The sequence below is a fragment of the Pelodiscus sinensis genome, chromosome 4 (assembly GCF_052426305.1).
Source record: "Pelodiscus sinensis isolate ZL-2025 chromosome 4, ASM5242630v1, whole genome shotgun sequence".
NCBI classification, from domain to species: Eukaryota; Metazoa; Chordata; order Testudines; family Trionychidae; genus Pelodiscus; species Pelodiscus sinensis.
In genome coordinates, this window is record NC_143055.1 from 84,594,433 (window position 1) to 84,617,308 (window position 22,876).

Sequence of the window (22,876 nt, forward strand, 5' to 3'; positions counted from 1 at the left end):
TTGAGCATGGGCCTGCTAAACCCAGGGTTGTGAGTTCAGCCCTTGAGGGGGCCATTTAAGGATCAGGGGCAAGTCTGTCAGGGAGGGTACTTGGTCCTGCTGTGAAGGCAGGGGACTGGACCTGATGACCTTTTTAAGGTCCCTTCCAGTTGTATGAGATAGGTATATCTCCATAAATGTTTAAAATGTTAATGGTAATATTTTGTTTGCATCGTAAGTCACTAAATACAAATAGGCAAAATTCAAAAAATTTGAGTGGACAGCCTCATCTTTAGTTCAGATCCTTATTGCTAAAGCCACATATCATTAAGGACCCTTTCCACTAGGTGCTGAGCACTTTCAATTCCCTTTATCTGTAGGAGTTGAAGATGTTCAGCACCTTTAGAGTTGCACCAATGAAGGGCAAAAATTCTTAAATTACTGTAGATATAAACATGAATAAAATGGTAGGCCATCCTCCTCCGCTGTGGTGAATCATAATAGTGACATTAAATTTTAACACTGATTGTGCAGATGTGTTATAGTGCGTGTATGTGTGTATTTGATAAATATGTGGTTTTATTATTCAAACTGCAGTGATACCTACCATGGTTGTGAAAGCCAACTCAACGCCTTGTTCTTAAACTCCCTTGACAAGTAACTCATGATTAAGCAGCTGTTTGTGCTTTTCAGGATGTCAGACACACGGGAAAATTTTCTTTTTTCTCTTTTTGGCTCCCCAGGCTCTTCCAAATGATAGTAGTCTGAATTTGAAACCAAGCAAAATAAAGCTTCAGTCCACGTCTTTACAGAAAATTTCCATGTACATTTTCTTGTTTTAATTTCTTTTAAACTACACTATCAGAAAGAATAAAATACTGTGTCATCTAGTAAGAACAAAAATGTTCATACAACAAGTTTTTTTTCTCCCTGAAGTCAGAGAGCCACAGCTTTTTATTACTGATTGCCTCAATTTTCTTTCCAATTTTTAGGTAAAACAGCAAAGCAGATGTAATATTAAAATTAAAACAGGTTTAAACATAACATTTCAGAAATGCCCCATGTTGACAGTTCTTGCAGTTAAATTTTATGGAATGATCAAGTAGGCTTCTAGACACTCTAAAACTTTTACTGGGACCTCATTCCAAAGCTTCAAACTTTTTGAAAGGGGACAAGTTTTTATACCTCATGTAAAACGATTAATAAAAAAGATACACAGATTCACAACGTCAGGAAAAAAATCCAGGAAAAATTGAAACACTAAATTTTCTTTTTGTACACATATTGGCTTTCTCACCTTTATATATATATAGCTAGGTTTATGATATGTATCAGTTCTGATCCACTTTGTTTTACTATAGAAATCTACTTTCATTATAACATTGCATCTAAGTAGGGTGTTTCATTTTAAGATCCTTATGTTAAAGAGTGCCTTTAATCCATAGGGACCCCCAAAACATTGTATAACGTTTATGTATTGTATCGTATATACAAGTACAGGTTGGACTTCCCTGGTTCGGCACCCTTGGGGCCTGACCCTGTCCTGAAAGAGGGCATTTTCTAGATCAGGGGAGGTCCCCTGCTACCAGTCTTCCAGAATACTGCCCTGCCCTCCAGCTGGCTCTGTTCTAGCCTCACTGCCATTGGGCTCCAGCCCTGCTGCTATAGGGTTTGGGCTTGGCCTCTAGCCCGCAGCCGCCAGCCAGCTGGAGCTCTCCAGGGATGGAGCTCCCCAGCGGCTGTGTAATCTTATGTCTGTATTTGTCAACAACAGTCACTTTTCGCATTGTTGTCATGCAGCCTTTTCTAGGGAAAAATCATAACTGTTAAATAGTTTCCATCAAAGTTTTAGAAAAATGTAGGACGTTAGAGTAGGGATGTGTACGGTTAACTGGAGCAGCTCCCCACTGTCTGCGGGCAGGGAACTGCTCTAGCCCCGCAGAGCCTGCCTAGGGTTGTCAGGTATCCAGTATTCACTCGGACAGTCCGGTATTTTTGCCTCCTGTCTGGTAAAAAAAAAAAATTGAGAGAATACCAGACACCTGAGATGTCCGGTAGTCTCTGAATTTTTCCCCGGTCAGGAGGCGAAAATGCCGGGCACCTGGCAACCCTACAAACACTCAGCGCCCGGACTCCCCTACCCCACCCCACCCCCAACACTGCAGCCCCGTGACCCCAGCCCCCATGCTTATCTGGTTCCCCAAGGCAGCAGGCACAAAATGGCTGCTAGCCAAAAGACCTAGGGGAAGAAATGATTTCTCCTGGGTCTTAGTGCTCAACTTCTCCCCTGTTCCTATCCCTGCACTTACTCTTAAAGGGGACATGCTGCTTTAATGCTATTTTATTTTATTTTATTTTATTTTATTTTATTTTATTTTATTTTATTTTATTTTATTTTATTTTATTGGCTTAAAAAGTCTCCCCACCTCCCTTTTTTTCCCTTCAACAGAATTTTTTTCCGGTGGTTTTTTTTTTTTTTTTTTTTTTTTGAGGGGGGGGTTTGGATGGGGGTGGTGTTCGGTATTTTTGTTTCAATCATCTGGCAACCCCAGGCCTGCTCTGGACAGAGACGCTCCAGCCCTGCCGAAGCAACACTTCTGTGGCAGGCCCGGCACACCAGAGGCACAGAGACTGTTCTTGCTGGAACAGCCCTTCCTCCTCTCCCACCCTCCCTTTAATTAGTTACCCATTTAAACATCACATTTAACCTGTTAACCAATTAAATGGGATTTTACATCTGTAACACAGAGTGAAGAATAATACTGTCTCTCATTGAAACCACACTTTGAATTGTAAGAGGCAGGATATAGTTACCTGCAGGAAACTAGAATTTGACCATAATGCTGAGACAAAATCCCTTTCCTGATTAGAAAGTTCTATGGCATTTTTCACATGCAAATAGCTACGACCTGTGTTTTACGTTAGATCTGAGCAAGGGCAACAGCAGCGTCGTCCCTAACATTATGTTAAGACTGTATGTGACAAATACGGGGGGTTACTATTGACTAAACCTGCCAGCTGGGTAAGTTAGTATTGGGTGGAAGCATATATGTTACATAATGTTGGTCATTTTTAAAGTCAAAACAACCAGTACAAAGGTGATACAAGATTGTAATTAGGTCACACACACTGATTTCTTTAATATCAAATTCAGTCACGTCAGGGCATTAGAAAGCTAGCTTACAAGTAATTGCATATTATTTTGGAGTGGGCACAAACTTGTCACCATATCTAAAAAATCTAGCCTGTAGGTAGATAAAAGGATGTGATTCATTCCATGGATCCTGCAGAGTTTACAGTCTGCTGTGTATCGGATGGTGCGGTTTATGAATAGTGATGAACACAAAGATAGATGCAAGTAAATGCTCCTGTTGGTTAGAAAATCCTAGGAATCCTCACTAAAATTCAGCCTTGCTTGAGTGCCTTAGGACATGCATCCGACATCCAGCTAAGGGGAATTCATATGGTGCTAAGAGTGTGCGTGCCACATGTCATTTGCTTCCTTAATTATACTCACTCTCAAAAGAAGTGTACCCAGGCTTGCAGGCAGAACTTAATTGATTTGTATGCAGAGGGCTGTGGCTTTTAAAGTGTAAGCACACAAATGGTAACTGCAGGTAAGGGTCTCCCTAGCAATATTTTCAGCAATTCAAGCTTTTAGTGATTCCTCTGGTATGGGCTGGAGGAGGGACTAAGACAACAGCTAGCTAAAGCACACATCACTTCAAGAAACAGGACACACCGAGCACTGTCGCCCTGAAAAAGGGAAGAGTGAGTTCTCAGAGCACAAGTCATTATGCTGCTTCCATGTTTTTGTCTTTTTAAGGAAAGAAGTACCTACTAGAGCTTGACACCATCTTGACAGTGGGAAGTTCTAATAAAAAATCCTTTCTTGTGAGAGCTACAGGGAAGTTTTTTCACTTTATAGGCTTCAACCCAGACATGTAGTCTTACTGCTCTGCTTAAGCAGTCTTTCCTAGAGCGAGGCCTTTTTTTTGTTGTTTTCCCCTCTGGAAATGTTCTCTTATGTTATTGAATCAAAGATCCAGGTTTCAGGGCAAACCATTTAAGCACAAGAACAGCATTCAGATCAGGTAAAGGAAAAAGTCAGCTCCTTCTAATGGCAAGTTTGAACAGCACAGTGAGGAAAGAAAATTGAAACTCAAAGCCACACTTTGTGTAGGAAATATTCAGAGTTCTGTGTCCAGTGAGGAGAATGTGGGCATTCCTGGTGAAATCTCTGTGCTGTGAGTGACTTGAAGAAACTACAGCACGTTGTGTGTATAGACCATAATAGAATAGCCGAAATGGTGCTGGAGCTGGCTGAAGGACAGACCACTTTCCCCTTCTTTGATATCTCCCTTTGCACCCTGCTAGTAGAATTAATTTGAACTAACAGCCACAAGGTGTAAAAGAAAAGGAGCAGGTGGCAGGGCTTTTGTATGTGAGAGGTTGGATTCTGCAACTCACATCTTTGGTATGACACAGTCCCTTTGACTTTCAGCATGTGTTGCAAGGTTCATCTGTTTTCTTGGTGAGATGGAGTGATGGATAGTGGACACTGCAGTAAGAGACAAGATATATATATATATATATATATATATATATATATATATATATATATATATATATATATATATATATATTCTTCATAACCCTATGCATTGTGCAATGCCTAGTTAATGTAGCTATCTCTTGTGTGCACATTTGATATAGAGCACTAAGAAAGGACCCTAGTCAATTCCTATATCCTGAACCCTCTAATCAGGCCATTGGGTACTTTTAGATTCCTCCAAGGTGGGCAAGAGGTGCTGGCAAACCATCATCTTGCATTCCCGGGACGTGGTGTGTCGTATCAGGGGGTGGAATGTAGCCAGAGAGCCCCTCCCCCCCCATCTCATCCATCTTATTTGCCTCTCTGAGGTTCCCGAAGCATACAGGGCAGAGAAGGAGCAATAAAATCAGCATAGTCTATGCTGGCTCATCTGATCCTGAGAAGCTGAAAACATAGATATGAGGAGAGAGCGATTAAGGCAATAAGCTGAGCTCGAGGCTGCGAGAAGTGCCCGGCTGGCACCCATGTTGATACGAACACACAGCCGTCCCTGGGAGAGGAATCCCCCACTGAGAAAAGAATCTCCAGTACTTCCAATTGAATCCTCTCAACTCTCTCTTACAAGTGTAAATTAAGTGCACAACTCCCTTGTAAGAACTGGTCTCACAAAAGGCAGACCAGCACTATTTGGCATCACAGATAAGAAAGAGAAATAAGTGACCCCATGGGTATAAAGATGGGTACAGCAGCACACTCACTTTTGAGTGTCAATCTACCCTCTACCTGCTGGTCGGATTAGGTGTTTGACCTCCCAAGGTTCTATGGGGACGCCCACCTCGTATTTTCGTCTTTCCTAGGAATTGAGGGTCTGGCCCTGGTCTGACACACTGGAGTCGAGAGGCACAGAAGCGGGTAAAAATTGTACCTGGATGTGGTCCTCTGTCTTAAGTGTACACAGACTTAGAGCTCTTTAAAGGTTAAGCTGTTACTTGGTACTATTATTTCTGTTTTTCTATCTTTATCTTCTTTGTAACCATTTTTAAGATCTATATTTTGCTAGTAGTTAAGAAATAGAGCAATAGCCATTGCAACCATATGATTTATAAGCTTCCTCAATAAACCTGTAACTGTTTAAGCTTTAACCTGACTCCTTCAGTTGCTGTAACAGAACCAGGCACAATTTAAAAGAACTTCAGCCGGTCTTAAGGGACAGATATAGGGAGAGCTTGGGCGTTTGGATGTGTGTCACTCCCAGGTGGCAGATCCGTTGAGGCACTTCTCAGCCTCCCCCAGGCTGCCCGCTGCGAAGGAATCACAGATTCTAGCAGCTAAAATCTGAAGTGTAATAAGCTCTCCCTGCAAACTTATTGGGGCGCTCGTCAACCTCCTCCAGGTTGCCCGCTGCAAGGGACCCCGGTCTCAGCAGTTGAAGTCTCGGGTGTATAGCACACACACACACCACTCACTGCCCTGACCGTCGGCTGATAATATATAACGGATTGTCTATGTTTTGCGAACAAGCACTTGAAAAAATAAATATGTGAAATATGTAGATTCATATTTTCATATTACCATAAATGAGAGTTTTTGCATTGATATTTGACGGGAAACAGACCCTTCAATACAAAATGATTCACATCTTTGAGGAATAGATATCAAGCATCTTGTTCTCTTCTTAGATGATTTAATAATTATATGCCATTTTATTGGCAAAGAAATGGGAGAGGGTTGATGCCTATTCCTCACCAGATATGAATGAAATACTCTCCTATATGGTCATATGAATTACTTATGCATATTGAGCAGGCAGTGCATCCGTTTGCATCTCTGAGTTTCAAATTGCTGAGAGCACATTGCTGTTCAGAAAGGTGATGCAGATGTTTAAAATTTGCTGAGCCTGTATTTGGACAGTGTACTAGATGGGTGGGCTAATTAGTCAGCAGAACACTTAGCAGAGAGAAGAGAAGCAGGTTTATGATTGTAGGGTTAGCGAAATAAATAGCAATCAATCTGTTGTTTCAGTCTAATAATAATTGTTTGCTAAAATACATTGGCATTACACTTAAGAAATGGCTTTATGTGTCTTGTAAAATAATATGCAAACTTTAAACAGATCAGATGAAGATATTTGTTGACTAAAAATGACATAATTAATCTAAATAAAATCATATGGGGGGAAAAGAGGGGTTGCTTTACTATTTCATAGTTTCTAATTCATGCTTTTTATTACCGTTTTATAAAATGTCTCATATAAGGAAATAAGTTTTCTTCCCTTTCTTTTACACAAAATCATTGGCAACATTTGTCTGCTTTATTTAAAACACATTTTTATCAGTTTTTGCAGAATTTAGCTGAATAATAGATCTTAAATTAATCATTAATATAAAAGGCAACACAAGATGGCATTAGGCCAGAGCACTGATTCGGCTACTTACCTATGCTTCATGAGAATTTTCCTCAGTTCCTAAAACAAATGTTTTCATTTCATGTTTTCACTTAAAAGCTTGGCATGGCATCGTAATTTTGAAGTGAAATACATTGTACTTTGTGCACAGTTACATGACTTTAAAATAGGTGTTTAAATACTTTCATTGTTAAAAAATAGACTGCTTTCAGGCTCCTTGAAACCAGGGCTCTTATGTAGATTCTTAAACCTTGCTTAGCACATGGCAGGAAAAGAGACTGTTTCCCCTCTCTCTCCCCCCAGTACAGTAGCTCAGGGACTTCTAAGGTTAACATTATGAAAACAGTGTGAGAGACATCTTCTGGAATTTACTCAGATGCAGAAAGCAACAAAGGTTTGGTTTTGCATTGGGATTTCAATAAATTTAGTTTGTGTGCCTGCTGTGGAAATTTTGTTATCCCCCACCTACCCTCCCAAGGGATTAGATTGGTAGTGTACCAGCTGGTGTGTTGTGTTTGTAAAATATGAGATAATCACTCTCATAAAGCTACAGCCACAGCATCTATGGAAATGTGTTTAGGAAAATTGGAAAGCAATACAAGAGATAAAATGACCAAATCTGTTTTTAAACAGTGGCTAGCTATTCAAATTAATTAGAGCTTGTAGATCAGTTAATAACACTGTTGCTTTTCATTGTTTTATGTATTTTTTTTACACACATTAAGGTTGTTCTTTACAAAAGATTTTATTTTAAAAACTGAATTGCTTGGATTTCTGGGAAAAGAAATTTGTTTATTTCATTCCTGTAATAGACTGCATATAAACCATGATGCATTTGTGTAACCCTCGTTATATTTTCATTGTATTAAAACGACTCTGATCCTTTCCCCCAAAAAATGATGACGATGATGATGATTATTATTGTTGGATTTCCAGGCCTGTTCCACAATTACTAGAATATAGGTTGCACTACAGGCAACGAACTTCTGTTTGTATTGTTTACGAGAGTTTCAATTAGTTCTTAAAGAGTTAATTGTATTTTCCCTTTCCACATTTCCCCTTCTTTCTGCCCTGTGTTTACTAAAGAAGATACAGTCAAATGGCAAACCTGTGTTTTTGTTCCTTTTCAGAAATCCCTGACAAGCCCACAACACAGGCTACTGCTGTAGCTGTACATTTCTATTCATTATTGATGACTTGGGGCCTGCCAGGCAGCACAGAGCACAAGCAATATGGATTGCCATACTGAGATTTGGGGTGGTTGTTGGGGTTTTTTCCCTAAATCTGTGAACTGACCAGTTATGAAAAAAATCAAACTCCTCCTCATAAGAGATTCTGGAAAACAAACAAGTGAGTTTTGATATACATTTTGTAAATCAGCTTAGAGCAAATAGTGGAGCAGAAAAATATGAGGGTGAGCTCAAAAAGGACCGAGCACACTCAAACTAATTAATATGTGGCCTAACTTTCTAGCAAATTGAGAGCATAAGCCTGAAAGGTGTTGAATGCCATAAACTCCAATGGGCTTGAGAGACACTCATCACTTTGCAGTGAGCCTTCCTTAATGGTATTCTAGTTTGAGCCATTTGTTTGGTGCTATTCTGGTTTCAGAGAGTTTTTCCTGAGAAAACTAACACAGACTATATTATTGTCTGTTCCTGTGACTTACCCAATGGCATGTGTACATGTGGGCTCCAATTTGCGAATGTGAGAGTAATCATGTCTATGCTCTAGTACTTTTAGATAATATTTCTGGATAAGTGATAGAAAGATGTTTTCAATGCTAAAATAGTGTCCTGTATCAGTAACTGGTGAAAGAAGGTTTTCAGTTGGTCTGTTAATATAATTCTTTCCCATCCATCTGAATAAAACTTATTTTCTGCCACAAATACAGGGTTGTGATGTTTCATTCTTAGCATAATTAAGACTTTTGACTTTAGGGGAAAAAAATTCTCTCTCTGAATATTACACCTTGACAATAGAATGAAGAGAATGAAATGCGCTTTGGTTAGTATATTGATGACATTTTCTGAATAGATTAGTACTGGCACTGTTTTTCATTCATAAAGAGCAGGTTTCACAAAGAAGTTAGATTCAGGTTTGGGGTTATGCTCATTTCTCCCTTTGTAGTTGAATGATTTTTCACAAGCCTTTTCTCTTCGGAGGGAGTGTCAAGGCCTTTTAATTGTGTTGTTTGTTGACTGTACAACTTTAATGTGCTAATTTTTTTCATTGGTACCCTGTTGATAGCTTTCATTTGAGTTAAGCACAGCTAATATGCAAAGGTTTCATATGTGTGAATTATCATTTAAAGTGTAATGGAAATGGAATTATTGTGATTAGATTAAGAAAGCTGTTTTCTGCCATTTTGGAGGGAAAGATGAGAGTGCATTCTAGAGAAGGGTTACATTTCATTTTGTAGAAAAAGAATATGTGCAACATTTAATTTTTTCAGCATATTTTTTACATTCCAACACTGTGTATATAAATTTCAAAATATGGAATCAACTTCCAGGCTTTTTTAACAGCACAAAACTTCTCCTAGGAGGAACTGGTTGTTCTGGAAGGTCCCACAGCACCACCTAGTGTATCATAATTTTTTGTTAACATGATGAACTCATGGTTGTTAAGGTGCTAGGAATCACATTTTGTTTTTAATATATCACTGCCATTAATTAAATATAGGGTATGATATGATAGAGAGAAATTTCCAAGTAAAGCAGAATTTTAGATTGTTTATAATTTTCTTCTGCACTAAGTAGGATCTTTTAAAAAAATGGAGTAAAAGCTTTTATTTTAAAATACATAAAAATGTTTATCTCAGTATATAAATTCTTCATCTCAGTTTTCTACACTGGTGAAGACAGAGCTACAGCTTTCTGGATAGTCATGTGTGTGGTTGACAGTTGTATCTTTTGAAATGGATGTTTATTGTTTTCTTGTTAGACATTATTTTAATACTTGTACTCAACACACAGAAAGTCAGCACTTGAATTTACAATTGAAGACCCCTATCCCTACAAGCAGCTTTGCATGATGGGGCTCTGCACATGTGCAGTGCCCCCACTGAAGTCATTGTGGTTCTGTGTGGATCCTGGGGTCCAGTTGCATGGAAGAGAGTTGGAGGCTCCCAGGCTAAATGATATAAAATGGGTCTCATTGGCTGGGATAGCTGAAAGGTTTCTTTCTTGCTCGTCCATAATGAGTATTTGTGCTCTACACTTCAGAGACTGATGATACATCAATACAGTTTCTAAACTAGCCATATATAATTATAATAAGCTTATTTCATGTGGGCACTGCACAAGCAGATGTGTTAGTTTATGACTAGGGTTTGTTGGCAGGCACTGAGGACAGACTCGGTATGAGGGGGAGGGGGCAGGGAAAACAATTTACAAAGAAGAAAGTGGGAGGTGACTGTACTGGTGGCAGAGGAGGGTGAAGGGTGTGTTAGGAGACAGTCAGAGATGTACACCAGGCAGAATTGTATAGTACATTGAAGGTGAAAATAAGAAATTTAAACTTCAATGTGTTGTTCAGGGAAGAACCAGTGAAAGGATGCATACAGGTTTGTATATATAGTCTGGCCCCAGTACTGGTCCAGCTGTGTTTGTGAAGGATGCTCTAATTTATGTTGGCTGCCAGTGGAACCCAGGGGCAACTGTGGCAACAGGATATGGGCAAAGCGCAGGAAAAACGTGAGCAGGACCTCTTTCATTTGACACCACCTCATAGACTAGCTGTAGGAACTGTTGTTATGGCTGTTCTCTGCTGGTAGATACCCTTAAACTGGTTATGCTGGCTGTAAGCAGCTTTGCACTAGCAGAACTTTGTAAAATGGTTTGATCGCAGCTTTGCATAGTGCCTCTATCATTCACTCTCTTGATACTCATGCTGCCTGAAACATAACATTTTATCCCCTTCTATTTTAAATTGGAACACACAAACTTAATGTTATGCTTCAATCTGGTAATATTAGAGCTTGAAATTCAGATCTATGTTATTTTAACAATCTATGTCTGAAATTCAATCTTGAATATTAACTGTTGGTGTCCATTTCATATGTGTAAAAACTTCCCCTTATGCAGATTTGGGCCAATTTGTTTTGTGTGTGTCTTTCTGACTGCATGGAAAACACTACTAATAAGCTTCAGAAATATACAGAAGTTGATATTCCATCTTTATTTTTAAACTTCAGGCTTCTTACTGATGTGTGTTTTAAACTATTACAGTTAGGAAGAGGATTTTTAGAATGTAAACGATGCCCTCTGCTGGGAAACTAGGCACATTATGTTTTAAATTTCTGAGCTTGTTTATATTCTCAGGTTGACTGGTGTACCAGGCTAAAACCTTTCTCTTCAAACTTATTTTTTTAAAAACCCTATTTCTCTTCTAGCTTTACTGATGGAAACCAAACCCTTGATCACTGTACCAGTGTAAACCTGGACTGCTGACGGTATTTTTTCTCTCTCTCACATTATGCTTTTAAGTGCATCTTATAGATGCAGGCAGCAGTTTTGGGTCAAAAATTGACTTCTCTCATGCAACCTAGTTGGTTGCAATTAGCCTTTATGTGTGTAATGAGTGAGAAATAACTCTTAGGGTCTAAAACTAGTTATTGTCATTGAATAATAGAAGCACGTCTGCCATCTAATGCAAGTCATGCTTTTAGCATCTAATGTGAATAGTAATGTTAATGAACCTTTCCCTTCCCCAGAGGAGACGGCAATGTGCTATCCCGAAGGATGAAAATTGTGCAACATCTGATTGGGATTGCATGCCCAGGGAGTAATCTCACAGCCTGAAATTAAACCTGGCAGATTACGTCCCCTCTAATAAAGTGATGGCTGTCTCAGGATCGCACCTCTAATTTTACAATCCAGTCATTAAAATCCAAACATTGATCTCTTTGGAAAAATGCCATTACCTTTATCATGCTAGTTATAATTGATTTAAGGAAATATATATTGACATCTATAGATTTGTTTTTAATTTGGTGTCCTGATAATGTGTAGTATGTGTACACTGTAGTCTTTGCAGAAAATTACATGTATATCAATTTTTAAAAGTATAAAATTCAATTCTCAGATGTATTCACTTCCTGACATATTCATTCTGGAGGAGTTGGATCAACTTAGTACCCTGAAAGTTGTCAGTTCATAAAGCTTTTGTTTTTCCCTTTGTTCATAATAATCTTTTGGAATAAAACAATATAATATGCAAATAAGTTAAATGTTTCCCCTTAACTCCCCAAACAAAACTGATTGTTTTAAAAATCAACAAACACATAACTTTTAAATAGCTAATGAAAAAATAATGTGTGAAAGGGGAATGTTAAAAGTTTTTAGTGAGTAACTCGGGAAATATTGAAAATAATAAACTTGGAAAACAAAGAAGGAAAATAAAGGTGATTATGCATCAAATGCGGAGATGTACAGGGAGAAAAAGGCATGGGATCTTTGAAGTTACAAAGGGGGAGCAATGACTGATGCAATGAAGACATCGGAAAGAGCTATTCCGATTTTTTAATCTGTGAAAGAATTAGCATGTTTATTGAAAGCGGGAAACATTTAAATGTTAATGTAGAAGTTGGTGACCTGGTTTAGGATACGAAAATTGTGTTCCTATTGTTATATTTAAATTATGGTTTGGAACAAGGGACAGCGTATTTGGTCTATGCTACACAGATTTTAAATGGTGTTAAAGAGCAGTGCTTGCTGCCAGATGAAGGACTGTCTCAAGCATATTTCTAACGCTGTTGATCCATATATAGGGCATTTTTACAAATGATTTTTCTAACATGTTTGAAACCCATTTTCAAAAATGGTTTAAAGCTCAAAAATTAGAAAATGCCTGCACCATCTTAATTCATTCACTTTGTGCCTCTGCATTGTGATAGGCATTAACTACATAGTCGCATACAACTTTTTTCTATGAGACCTCTGCCTTTTTCAGTGCATAGGATGGACACATAATAGGACAGAATTAAAATATCAAATGCAATTATCTGGCAGTAGTTAATTTTCAAGAACTTGTCTGCAACCTAAATAAGCATCTTATTATATAGGGTTTTTTGTATGTAATATATACTTTACTAATTACTCCACTCAAAGTTCTCCTCTTCAGTCATCTTAACACCCACTCCTCCTCTGCGTCAAAACCATTTTAAGAACTTAGAAAGGACAAAAAAAAGATAACTAATTTGGAGTTTGCAATTTCATAGACATGAGTTAATAAATAAGTAAGCTAGAGAAATCAAAATTTTTACCCCATAGTGGGAATATAATTAGGACACTTCTGAGAATGCCATACCCTTTCCATCGCACCTCACTCAAACAGTGTTAGTGAAACCCTGGCATCAGTGAGGATTAGCTGGCTGATGCTAGATCCAGATGACACTTATATGATGCAGATAAATTAGAGGAAGAACTAGATGATATGGTGAGGATGACAATTCTACATTTAACTGAAAGTTAATGAGGGAAAAAAAGGATTGGGGAAAGTTATTGAGAAAAGGGGAAAAAAAGGTCTTCTGCCCCTTTAAGGGGGCCATTTTAATTCTGTTGTTCTCTGTGGCACACCTCCAATTTCCTCATGGCACACAGTTTAAGAAACACTGGATTAAAGGCTACGTGCAAAGATAAATTCATTGATTGTCCTCTCAAACAGGTATCACTGACTGTCTAATGTTGGCAAAACAAATATCATGGCAAATTTGTGGACAAAGAAGTCTAAAGAAAGTCTGCCTCTCATTGCATCACTGCAATTACACCCTACACCCGTGTTTCTTAAACTGTGTTCCGCAGCACACCAGTGTGCCATGAGGCCGTCGAAGGTGTACCGCGGAGAACAACAGAATTCAAAATGGCCGCCCTTAGAGGGGCAGGCAAACTTTTTTTTCCCCAATAACTTTCCCCCGACCCTTTTTTTTCTCTCAACGAAAAAGATCCTTGGTGTTTCTCATAAAAAAAATTGTTTGGTGTTCCTCGGTCTTAAAAGGTTTAAGTAACACTTCCCTACACCTCTTCCATCAGGTGGCCTGCTGCTTATATCCATAAAGATCATTTGTTCCTAATGATTAGCTATTATGGCTGTAAAATCCTTTTTCCTCTTGCTATGCAGTTTTGCAGCCAGTTCCATGTATTATATGTATGTGTTCTGTCACAGAAGAAGATATCTTTCAGTAACCAAGATGGGGCAATGGTATACTGGAGGAAGCAGATAGAGAAAACCAGGATGATCTCTTTTTGAACTCATTCTTTGCAATGGAACTATAGTAAAATGCATCTCTCAGTACCTGTTTTCTATTTTAAAACATTTAAAAACGTAACTAGCTTTCTTAACTGTGACATGTTTTGTGATCCTTACTGTAAAGGGAAGTGCATTTACAGGTTTCCAATGTGACTGATTTTATGCAGAATTGTACTTTGTATCAGTGTTTTAGGTCAGGCTGTGATTCTCTCCCCCAGCCTTCCCACTAAAGTCATTGAAATATATTCAGTCAGTCTTTCACATCAGAGGTGCAAATGGATTTCTTGAAAGTTTTTCTGCAGATAGCAAACAGCAGTCACTTTACAACTTAGATTCCATTATGGGCTACACAGAAAGGGCTTAACATTCCACCCTAACTTTGAGGATGCTAAAACTGTGTGGTGACCTTGCATCCACAAGGGCAGATGCTCAACTTCTGCTGGAAGTGCTAATCTACAATCTGTTTATCTCCATACACTATGTGCTTGACAGCACTTGCTCAGAAAAAGTGAGGAAGGGAAAAGAGTAGTCCATATTTATTTATTTTTTCTTCCTGTTGGTGTTTGTGTGCAGTGGACTAGAAATGAGGTATTTCCCTTTGTGGCATTCAGTAACTGGTACTGCAGCAATGACAGGTTATAGTTCACATCCTGTTCTTACAGTACTTTGGGCAGCACTGAATAGCAACTATTTTCCTATGGTTTATTTAATTGCTTATTCTGTAATGAACCAATGTTTTGGTTTTATCTCTGAAATCTAAACCTTTGTCTGTACTTTTTACCAGTAACTTTTAGATTGGTACATGTTAGTTTCCCATTCTGTGATTCAGAAATATAATAATGTTGCATTTGAAGAGAGCTGCTTAATGAAAAGGAATATGGCTTTAATTTAAACCTTTGTGTGTGCAGAAACTGATGCTATTTATCTAAATAAAATGATAACATCAAGTAACTGTTTTCTTACATATGAGACAGTCATGCCCTAAGATAAATGTGTGTGGCTCCCATGAATTTCCGTAGACATAGGGTGCTGGAACTAAGGATGTGGGGGGTGCCCTTGGATTGAAGTGGTTTCCATTATATTCAGGGTTTACACTGTGATTCAATGGCTCTCGGCTCCCCTGCTGTAAAAATTGTCCCCTCATCTTTGTTATTGGGTATTGATTGTGTTGAACTGAGAGCGGAATTTGACCCTATACATATTGATTGTGTAGAGACCGCATGTACCTCAGTCCTGAGTTTATTAAGGTCATCAGAGCTGGTCCTAAAACTTACCCTAAGCATTGCTTGAATTGCCCTTTGGGAGCTAGATTTTCAACAAAGCAGTCAGTCAGGAATCTACAACATGTACAGAGATATTCTAACTTCTCCTCCACCTTTATATTACTATAAAAGAGGGTTCTTTCTTTATACATGGCCCATTTAGAATTTGAAGCAGCAATAATATTGTGTTAGCACCCAAATGACCTAATCACAACCTGAGCCCCATTACTAGGCTTTGTGCAAACCCATAGGAAGACACAGACCTTGTCCTGAAAAGCACAGTTGAGTAAATACAAAGGAAAGGACCACAGCAACCCAGACTCACGAGAAGAACAATAATTTAACCTCTCTTTATGTTCTTCCTATGTGAGACAGCTGCTGACAAAAGGGAATCCCCAGGTGGTATAAAGCCAGCAAAGCTGGTCTTTGATGCTCATTTCTGGACTCAGCACAGAGGCTTTATTGGGCATGGGAGGTGATATGCCCAAAGCTTATACACATTCCTGAACCAAAGTCCCCACATATGATGAGTTGTTATCCTGAGCTGCTGCAGGAGTGAGGAAAAGGTCCTAAACCTCCTTGCTGTCTTTGGAATGATGTACAGCCACTGGGGCTTAAACAGAGCAGTCACTCCACTGCACCATCTCAAGCCTTCTGTGTCTCTCACCGACGCTTCCTAGGATGAGGCATTTTATGGCCATTCCTCACTATGCAGTCATATAAGCCACCTTTCTGATCCCTGAATTTTAGGCGTGGCCAAGCCTTAATTCAGCACCTTAGAATAGCCTGATGACACCAGTGGGACTGTTCCACCGGGGGGATCATTGGAGTGCAAGGTGCTTTGGGTATCCCTGACAAGCTTTCTGTGCTTGGATCCAGAATTGGGTGTCATAGAGCCAGCTATGCTATCTTTATACCCTCTGGAGATTCCCATTTGCCAGGGGAAGTTTGAGTGCAAAGTATTTGTTAGGAGCCAGAGTGGAAGAAGGGGGATCTAGTCTATATACTCAGCAGTTCTAGTAACAGTCAGGAATGTGTTATGTGGCATACAATAATTCAATGACTGCCATTCCCTCTATAAAGATTTTCTTGGTAGCCCATCATTTCAGATGTTGTAATAACTACTTTGCATAATATCTGCTCAGCTCTTATGCCTTCCCACACTCTCCACCTGCTGCTTCCTGCTCCACAAATGTTGCCATCCTTGGTTACTCGTTTATGTACGTCTCCCACAAACATTACTGCATTTTTGTTCCATGCTACTCCTCATGCAGGAAATACTCTCCTTGAAATAATCCTTAAAGCCACTGCTTGCTATCCTTCCAGACTCTGCCTCTACTGGGACACTCACAGCTAACAAGTGATGGCAAGATTGAGAGGCTGTCTACGAGAAGATATATCATTTATTTATTTTAAAAAATACTTTAAAATTATGTGCAGCAAGCTTGTTATTTTTGTTCAAGTTGTGAAGGTAGCTTGTTACTTCTGTTCTTATTGCTCTTTTCCTTGTCCTTTGTCCCCTCCTGTTGTGTCTTGATGTATCTAGTTTTAAAGAAAAGCATGGGGTCTTCCTGTTTGTTCATAAGTGTCTGGTTCAATAGTTTCTCCTGCTTGGGGCCTGTGGATGCTGCTGCAATACAAATACAGCATATAAAACAAGAGTTTTATATTGGATTTTATAGCTTTGAAGAGACAGAATAAAGTTGCATTATCATAAAATAATACCAAAAATGGAGCACTGTTTTTAACTTGTATTTTCCACCTATTCTTGGTTTTTAACTAGATTTGTTATTCTAGATTTACAAATTCATTCTAGATTTGTATAAGCAGGTTGGCATCTTACCCTTGAAACATATATGGAGTTTGAGAGTGGGTCTCAGTAATGGACTAATGATGTCTAATAAATATTGTGAAGACAAATAACCTTTGTTTAGAAAAGAAGTTCTAAGTGGAACTTGTGAATGAATATGCATTAAACGACAGATTGCTTTATTAAATCATAAGAAAATATTGATGTCTGATGGAAGGGTAAGGGAGAAGTACCACTTGAAGCTATGAAAGTGAAGCATGTCAGGTTAACTCCCAACCCAAACAATTCATTTTAAGATTTGCTTTCATGAACCTTAAAATCTTATATTTTGTCCAATCATCAGCCTTAAACCTGTTCCCTGTCAGTGAAGAAAACAAATCTTTTGCCTGTCTGTGCCTGGGGGATGTGATGAGCTGAGGTGGTCCTGTGTGACTAAATTAGATGAAAGACTTGCCTTCCTCTACTGAGACATGGAGTCTAATCAAGTGAAATGAGTTTTGAGAACTCAGCTCATTTCCTGAGGGATATTAGTTTACATTAGAAAATCAGGACACCTAATTCATCACAGCTGATGGAGCTTTTGCTCAGGAGAGGACCATGAATTAGGCAGTGTGGGACTGAACCACCTGTCTCCCTGACAGGAGGGGCAGCTTAACCAAGTGAAAGTACAACCCATTGGTGGGGAAATCTTCACAAGACACTTGTCTGAGCTTCTATATTGTCTGTGTTTGAGAGAGACAGACTTCAGTCTAAAAAGGAAAAAGCTAGATCCAAGGAATATAATTTAAACTTATAACTACATTGAGTAGAAATTATTCCTATACGGATGCTGAAGAATCTATACTGTAAGGAATGAAGCTAAACTTTTTCCCTACTTTATCACTTAGCCTTTCATTAATTTTTTTTTAAACTATGTATTTCCATGCAACAGGGTTTAAGACAAAGAGAAGATTCTGCTTTCAGGGTTAATAAAATATTATCTTTTTTTTTTCAGGGTATCGTTATAACTCCACTGCTACTGCTGCTTTTTGTGAGTATTTTGATATTAAGATTCTAATCCCTTTTTAAAAGTAACTTGCCACTTGTTTTTGTACTCAAAAAGAATTGTGGTCAGTATTGTGGACAAACTTCTTCCAAACTGGTAATAAATAAAAATGTGTCACAGAAAACACAGTGTCCATGGCTTCCTTTTAAAAGGGGGCACAAGCCTGCTTATCTTACAGTATCACAAAAGCATATGCTATCAGACATGCTGAGCCAAACACACATTTGCAATGATGAGGTGCTTACCCTAGCAGGAGAGCTATTTTATAACCTGTGCTGGAGTAGCTTAGGATCATAACGGGCACTGGAGCCAGGTAAATGCAGCTTTCTGTTTGGGCAACTAAAACCTATCAATATTTTTGTTAGAGGTGTGAGAGAGATTGGAAAGGGGATGACAAATTACTGGAACTGCAAGGCACCACTAACAAGGAATCTGGTTGACTCATGTTTGTTCAAGTCTTACTCAGTAGTTGGTCATCTATCAGGGCCTTGATTACTTACAGTTCATGAAAGCAGACAGGGATCTGGTTCCAAGTGATGTTTATTAGTCATTACACAGTGAGTGGCCCTGTACCCACTGGCAGTGTTTCCCTGAAATATCTAATATCATTAGTAGCAGGTGTTGATCCTGCTGGCAACAGGATACATGGGTTTCACTGAGGTATGTTGCTTTCTGGAAAAAGAGAGATATGGTATGGGCTGAGCAGTCCTGAGGAGTAGGCAAGCCTGTCTCCAAAGTTTAAGTTGAACTTTGTTGTCTTACTGTTAGTTTCTGTATTATGACAATCAAACCTCCAGGCGGTTTTGTAAGTATGGACTCATGGTGTGTGAACTGTGTTTTAGTATAGGTTAGGAATGACACCGGTTCAAAGATAGAACTGAGCCTTATAAAGGAAAAGGAAGGAACTAGTTCTGAATGGTCTGCTCTCTTCATTGTCTCTCTTCTGCGCTCTCTGACAAATGGCAGTTCTTCTAGAGGGGTGGAGTTAGAAAGACAATTTTTTTTGTTATATTACCTTGTACAAGAGCATGTTTTTCACTTTCTACATGAAATCTTGACCCCGATACCGTCACAGAGAGGGGATGCTTTTGAGACAGAGCCTGGGGGAAGGGGCCTTTTTTGTAAAAACTGATATTTATTATATTTTTCAGTGGTATAGCTTTTTAAACAAGATAAAGGCCTAATTTATGTCAGAAACATCTCTTTATGGTCAGCTATAATGTTTTTCATCTTGTATCTCATCTAGTAGCAAGTGGTAAAAGTTTCTGATGTTCAAAATGAAGTAGGAGCCAGATAGTGTACTGTAGGCATATGTGCTCCCATTCAGTCCTGAAGATACAAGTGTATAATAGTGTAAAACTTAGTCGTATGGTAAATGATGCATTTATTTGTAGCACTCTGAGCTGTTTGCTATTCCGAAGAAAAAGAACACTAATTCATTTCTTAACTAAGGTCTACACAAAATGTGTGACTGGACTAAAATCTGCAAAAGCAACAGCTTTTTTAATGATCACAGTGTCTAAAACTTGAGCCACGATTTTGCGAGATTTTTTTGAAATATAAAAGTCTTGTGTATGACAAGGGATGATTTGCCCTTTGAAACTTGATTCATGTTGGGTGGAATTTTCAAAAACATTCTGTACCAAAGTAAAGCTTCCATTGGCTTCAATGAGAGCACAGTTATGCCAACTCTGTTGGTCTTTATGTTGACTTCAATAGACGCTGCCTAGTTTTCAGAAACATTTCAGTGGGCTTTGGATCAGGCCTATTATGCGCAGTAGTGTTAATAAAACAATGACCAACAAAGTAATGCTACTATAATCAGAATACTGTATTGTAGTAATCATACATATAAGACTGCTATGAGCTCTTTAAAGGCATGGCCTGTATGTGTAAATAATGTGCCTAATGCTTTTTCAGTGCTACCAGAATACTTGTAAATTTGTTCTTTTGTTTTCTGTAGGTAGCTTGGTCCTTGATGGTCATGGTTTAATTTTTCCCCATGTTAATTTCTGACTATATATAATGTTTTGAATTGCTTACTCTGTTTGTAAATGTCTGTTAATTTCAACGTGATTAATTTTAAGAGTTGTTAAAGACTTGTTGAAGTACACAAATGGAAGAGTGAAAGCTTGTAATAAATTATACATTTCCTGCAAATAATTTATTTCCCTAAATGAATGGTGTTAAATATAAGATTGTCAGTCACATTTCTGAAGAGAATATTTCTGCTATCAAACTTACGTTCTATAAAGGTTATTGAGCAAAATGCTCTAAGATTTGAAGACTGATTTTGTGAAACCTCATGTATTATATCCTAAGTGAGCATACTTCATTTTTGTAGGTAACCTTTGTTAGATTTTAAAGGACAGCAACACTAATAAGCATCACTGATTACCACTGTAGTAGGAAACTATTCAACCTTAGCTTCCAGCAGCATTAAACCCCGGTATTGTTTTCCTCATTATAACTGTTATTTTTAACACATATTATGTTGCATTCCTAGGGATGGTGTTATAAATGGGCAGTATACCATAAATCATAAATAATTGATATTCACATTTGCATTCATATATATGATGAGCGAAAAAGGGCTGAAACATAAAGTACTGGTTGCAAGTTAACATGGGAATATGCCATTCTCATTTCTTTGCAACATTTTGCAAGGTTTTATTAGAGAGATACAGGACCCTACATATTAGAGCACCCACGACAGGTCCTATCCTCCTTGTGTCAGATTAGATATTTAAGTGAAACCAGTAGTGACGGTACAGTAATCAAGATTTTTAAATTGAAGAGCCAAGATTTTAAGCTGTTTTAAAAAATAATTCAGAAAAAAATAAGCTACGAATTTTCATGGACAAGAATAAATCTCCTTTGGGGGGAATTTCTCTACTAATGAAGAATAATTGTCACACTGTAGAATTTAGAGTGTTAATTCCCCAGGCTTTGTCCCATCGTGTGGGTATGGAAGTGTATCTAGTGTTTACAATTGTTATTACTTTGTTCTCTGTTTTCAAATAATTTATATATTTTCCCCAGAAGCAGTAATGATACTACATTTCTAATAATCATCACTCATCTAAATGGATTGCACAGTGCCTTACAAACGTTGCTTTCTGATTGTAAAAGCTATATAATTTGCAGTGAATATTGAAATAATTGCCATCTCCTCTCAGGTAAAACAGAGCCAATTTTAATAGCACACAATAATGATGAACAACAGTTTGTTAGGAAGTGATGACCAATATGTCATGAAACAACATAGAGAATTTAGGTAAGCAGAATGTAATTACTTGAAACCCAAATCTGGCACCCCTACTTAAGTCAACCATCATTGTATTTCTTGTATAGTGGTTGGTTGGTTTTTGGTTTTTGTGGAGTACAGTTCTACTTAACATGAGTAAAGTGCAGGAATCTAGACCTCAGGTTTCAGTTTGGCTGGAACACTAAGGCTAAGATATCTAACTCTCGTGAATGTTTATTATTTGAATTCTAAAAATATGCTGCCTTTGCCATAGCATCTGGGTGCATTTACATTAATAAAAGACAGTTAAACAAATTGTAACATCATGCTGTGAAGGTAATAGTGCTGTGATCTCTTTAATAACCTCAAGTTGACAGCACCATTGTTTTTATGTCTCATCTGAGAGACAGAAGCACAGCGCCCTGGAAGATTTTAACTACATCATCACTTTTGTGTCTCTTTAAAATACATCATAAATACCGTGTGTGTGTACTGTATATTTATATTTGTGTCTATATCTTTGTGAATGGCTAGACTGTGTCTTGTAAGCATTGCCCTCCATTGGGGAAGAGGTGAATATCTCAGGGAAACTGTTTCTTGGAGCTCCCTAGGAGCAGGAAGAGCCTAGGTGTTGTCACAAGTGCCATGTTCTATATGAATGGGTCTCTCAGGTGCCCCTTGGGATGGGTAACACCAGTATCTTATCTGGTTCTGTCCTTGGGTATGTAGGTGGCCTTGCAATTCTGTTCAGCTGAGGAGCTTGGAGTCTCCTTGTATTTTCCCTGCTCCGTATTCAGGGGTAGAACAGAATCTAGGCCTGAGATTTTTTGCTGCAATAATGCAGTGGTGCTGACATAATAAAACATGACTAATTCCTCATAATGTATTTGGTACCACAACCTAAATCATTTGAATGTTTACGAAAACAAATGTTCACTTTTTGCACTTTTTTACAATATTACTTTACAACTCTGCCGTGATCTTGAAATTATTACCACTACGAGTAGTAGGTACCCTCTTAAAGGAAGTATAGTTGGCTGGATAACAAAGTAACAAATACAAAAATCTATGAATCAGTATATCTTTACTAAAGTTACCAAAGTACCTGCAAATTGGGCTAAGTATGTATTTTACATTCTTGTGTACTTCAGCCTTCAGAGTGTGCTAACTTAAACATAGAATGTTAAAAAGACTTTGCAATGCTTACATACATTTGTAAAAATATATTTAGCAAAGCTCCATGTAACTGTCATGTACTACTTCTGTATTTGCCATTCTATCAAAGCTGATTACCATGATACAGGTGTTGAAATAGAAGCTTTT

The 22,876-nt window shown here is 38.2% G+C and overlaps 1 protein-coding gene across 2 annotated transcripts in view; it reads left to right on the top strand.

Annotated features, from left to right (window-relative positions):
* SLC10A7 (solute carrier family 10 member 7) overlaps positions 1-22,876 on the top strand; it is a 194,724-nt gene that overhangs the window by 114,419 nt on the left and 57,429 nt on the right. For both annotated transcript variants that reach the window (XM_075929990.2, XM_075929991.2), the window contains one exon: positions 18,256-18,291. In XM_075929990.2, coding sequence (XP_075786105.1) covers positions 18,256-18,291 — 36 coding nt within the window. The remainder of the gene's footprint in view (positions 1-18,255; positions 18,292-22,876) is intronic.